This window comes from Callorhinus ursinus, unplaced genomic scaffold, assembly GCF_003265705.2.
Source record: "Callorhinus ursinus isolate GAN/ISIS: 27379988/994484 unplaced genomic scaffold, GSC_fseal_2.0 scaffold32, whole genome shotgun sequence".
NCBI classification, from domain to species: Eukaryota; Metazoa; Chordata; class Mammalia; order Carnivora; family Otariidae; genus Callorhinus; species Callorhinus ursinus.
This window is the reverse complement of record NW_027397094.1, coordinates 4,748,216-4,752,156: the sequence shown is the minus strand read 5'-3', so window position 1 is coordinate 4,752,156 and position 3,941 is coordinate 4,748,216. Positions and strand designations below refer to the sequence as shown.

Sequence of the window (3,941 nt, the reverse complement as noted above, 5' to 3'; positions counted from 1 at the left end):
TCCCTCCACCCCTGATCTAATTTCCCAACGCCAGTCTCTCGCCTCCCTCTCTAAACTTCCCATCAAAAGAGAATTAGTTCTTCTTCCTTCTTACCCCCGTTTGATGTGCAAATTTCTTTCTCTTTACACATTTTTCTCGCGGTGGCGGCAGGAGGGGGGCTGGGGTGTGGAGGAAGGAAAGGGGTGGGGGCGAAGCTGAACCAACTTAAACGGGGGACCTCACTCTAAATCTGCAAACCGAGGGTCTGAAAGGTTAATCAGCAACTTGCACCGGCCCCCTGGCCCTCTCGCTGGGACGCTTCGAGACACTTTGAGTTACCAGTTGGGCTGTATTTCACCCCGAATGCTGTTTACGGTGCCCAATAAATGAGTAGGACTGGAATAAAGGAGACAGGAGAAAAGCGGTTTTGCAGAACATTACAATCCCGCTCTGAAAAGTACTTCCGAGCCCGCGAGCGCAACCCCTGCTGCAGGGGGCGGGTGCCGGGGTCCCAGGTTCCTCCCTCCGCGCGCCTCTGTGGACGCGGTCCGCGCTCGCGCTCCGCAACACCCGCGCCCCGAACCTAGCTGGGCCAGGGGACCAGGCGCGCCAAGGAGGGCGGGCTGGGGAGGGCCAAGCCCCCCCCCCACCTCGTGTACACACACACACACACACACACACACACACACACACCCTCCAGCCCCTCCCAGCGCTTTGAAATCCCATCCCTGCTTTGTTGTCTCCCCCGAGGGGCCGGGATGCTCGGAGCCCGTGGTATAAAGGCGGCCGCCGCAGCGGTGGCGGCGCAGAGTTGCGCCCGCAGTCGAGACTCAGGGAGCGCGGGAGGCGCTCGGAGCCCCGACTGCAGCCGTGCCGGCGCGGCTTCCAGGGGCCAACCTTGCAGAGAAACGTTCCTGCCTTCGCTCGGAGCCTTCCCCGGACAGCGTCTGCGATGCCGGCCCCGGGCGCAGTGGGAGCCGCCCCGGTCTTGGCCGCCCTGCTAGCGGCAGCCCTCTGTGGTCACCTCCAGGTCGGAGTGAGCGCCACCTTGAACTCGGTTCTCGTCAATTCCAACGCCATCAAGAACCTGCCCCCGGCGCTGGGCGGCGCTGCCGGGCACCCGGGCTCCGCGGTCAGCGCGGCTCCCGGGATCCCGTACGAGGGCGGGAACAAGTACCAGACCATTGACAACTACCAGGTGAGCAGGGTCTCGGGGAACCCGGGACGCGGAGACCCCGAAAGGGGGGGGGCTCAAGTGGGGAAGAGCATGTAGAACGTGTTGAGTGTGTGCAGTGCGGGGCTCAGTCGGGAAGTTTGCGTCTGGGAGCCCTGGGCACACCAGCTTCGGAGAGGTGCGCGCAGAGGGCCGGTGACGAGCGTCGGGGTCCCGGAGCTTGGGTCCCTGGAGGCGCAGGTGCCTCACGCCCTTGCCTGGCCCCTCCCCGCAGCCGTACCCGTGCGCCGAGGACGAGGAGTGCAGCACGGAGGAGTACTGCGCCAGCCCCACCCGCGCAGGGGGCGCGGGCGCGCAAATCTGCCTGGCCTGCAGGAAGCGCCGAAAACGCTGCATGCGTCACGCTATGTGCTGCCCCGGGAATTACTGCAAAAATGGTGAGTCCGGTAGCTCCCTTTCGGACTCGGACCGTCCCGCATTTGGCCTCCTACGGATGGGAGGAGAATGCTCCCGGCTTTGGGAACCCAGTGGCGCCACCTGCGAACGGGTGCTCAGCCTGCAGGGTTCCCCCAAAATCTTTGGAGTGCTTGATCTCGGAGGTCGTGGAGCGCCTCCTCTTCCTCCGTGCCCCTGGCCCGCTTAACAGGACTGGTTGCCACAGAGTGAACCCTTCCCTGAACATGTGTCGAGAGTACCTTGACATCAACTGAGAAAGATAGGGAGGAAGGTGACACCAAGTATACAGAGAGCCCAAGGAAACCAGCACTGGCCTTAGCTGCCCTGTGTTTCTCTTACAGTGTCTCCCAGGGCTCTACCACGCTGGCCTCCCTCTCCTGGTCCCTGTTAAAACTGCTGTCAGCCAGAAGACAGTGATTTAGCTATCGGTGCTGGCCACCCTTAAGGGGGATCTTGATAGGCATCCTGCCGTCTGAATCCACCCCGCTGCCCCCAACCTCCTGCTATCTTAAAATACGTCCTCCGCCCTGGACCACAGATCCACTAAAATTTAATGTCTCAAAGAGGTAGGCTCAGACAGCCAAAAAAGTCTCCAGAAATAAGCTTGAGGCTGGCGACCCTCTTTAGGACCCAGTAATACTTGGGGCTGAACTAACTCAATCTCTGTAATATAGAAATTATACAGTGAAGTAACCGGTGGGTGAGATTGTAATCTTCCAGGCAGCTGGTGTTGCATTTGCTTAACTTGGTCTGCCAGTACCCATACAGCACCGAGGGCAGAGAAGTTATTTTTAAAAAATTTAAGTGACTACTTTTATTTCTTACCCCAAGGGTGATATTAACATGGGCAGAAATCTCACTGCCACTACCACAGTTGGTAGGAAAGTATTTTAAATAGCTATATTGGGGACGTTGCATATGACTGCACAGTGCACGGATTGATGCTTCTGTCCATCTGGGGAGTTTTGCATTGACACTAGGGAGGAAGTTTGGCTTGTGTTTAAAATAATGTCACCACAACGAAGCATCTCAAGGCGGTGCAGGCATAACAGACTGCCATGGTCAAGGCTCTTGGTGGTTAACTCCCAGCTGTAATGTGTTACTACTGTCTCCTGCTTCCTTAGGGATATGTATGCCTTCTGATCACAATCCTTTCCATCGAGGGGAAATCGAAGAAACCATTCTCGAAAGTGTTGGTAACGATCACAGCACCGTGGATGGGTATTCCAGAAGAACCACGCTGTCTTCAAAACTGTATCATACCAAAGGTAAAGGACCTCACCATTCATTCTCTGTTAGCACGTCGGGAGTGTCTTTGGGATTTTCTTCATGAAATGATGCAGACCTGGCAGTAACCGTGTACTTTCCCTATGGTCCCCTCCTTTCCAGGGCAAGAAGGCTCAGTCTGTCTCCGATCATCAGACTGTGCCACAGGGCTGTGTTGTGCTAGACACTTCTGGTCCAAGATCTGTAAACCTGTCCTCAAAGAAGGTCAAGTGTGCACCAAGCACAGGAGAAAAGGCTCCCACGGGCTGGAGATATTCCAGCGCTGTTACTGTGGAGAGGGTCTGTCTTGCCGGATACAGAGAGATCACCATCAAGCCAGCAACTCTTCCAGACTCCACACCTGTCAGAGACACTAAGCCAGCCGTCCGAACACCGTGGACTCCTTTGCTATAGTAGATGCTATGAAAACTGTGTGTGACTTCTATCAGCTCAATCCTAAAGGATGTACAAATTCTGTGGTTATGATTAAGCATTCCAATAATACCTTCTGAAAATCTGGAGTGTTAAGAGCTTTGTTTCTTTATGGAACTCCCCTATCATTGATTGCAGTAAATTACTGTGTTGTAAATTCTCAGTGTGGCACTTACCTGTAAATGCAACAAAACTTAATTATTTTTCTAAAGGTGCTGCATTGTCTATTGTTTCTCTTGCTATGTAAATTTTTGTACACATTGATTATTATCTTGACTCTAATATTCTATATTGAATTGAAATAAATAATTTCAGCTTATACTTCTTAAATGCTTAAACCCTTCCCTTTTAATTCTAGACCCTAGAATGCAAGGAGCTTTTGGAATGACAAATAATAGGTATCTAAACTTGATCATGGAAATGCTAGCTTTTTTCTGAAATGTACTATCTCAGTGCTTAGGTTACATTTATCTCTAGGCTGTGATAGTCCTTGAAATAAAATTTAACATTTAATACTACACAATGTTACAAGTATAGATAAATTTTGGCATTGTGCTCTCAGAGGGGGGTGTGTGTGTATATGTGTTCTAAAGGGACAGAAAGGTGACCTGTTTTAAGATGATCAGAGGAAGA

The 3,941-nt window shown here is 53.1% G+C and overlaps 1 protein-coding gene across 1 annotated transcript; it reads left to right on the top strand.

Moving 5' to 3' along the window:
- The first annotated feature begins 803 nt into the window (after positions 1-803).
- On the top strand, positions 804-3,720 carry DKK1 (dickkopf WNT signaling pathway inhibitor 1). Its single transcript, XM_025851002.2, has 4 exons — positions 804-1,178; positions 1,429-1,591; positions 2,735-2,878; positions 3,000-3,720. The coding sequence occupies exons 1-4, from the start codon at positions 933-935 to the stop codon at positions 3,251-3,253; spliced, it is 807 nt and encodes a 268-aa protein (XP_025706787.1). The 5' UTR covers positions 804-932; the 3' UTR covers positions 3,254-3,720.
- Positions 3,721-3,941: the final 221 nt, after the last annotated feature.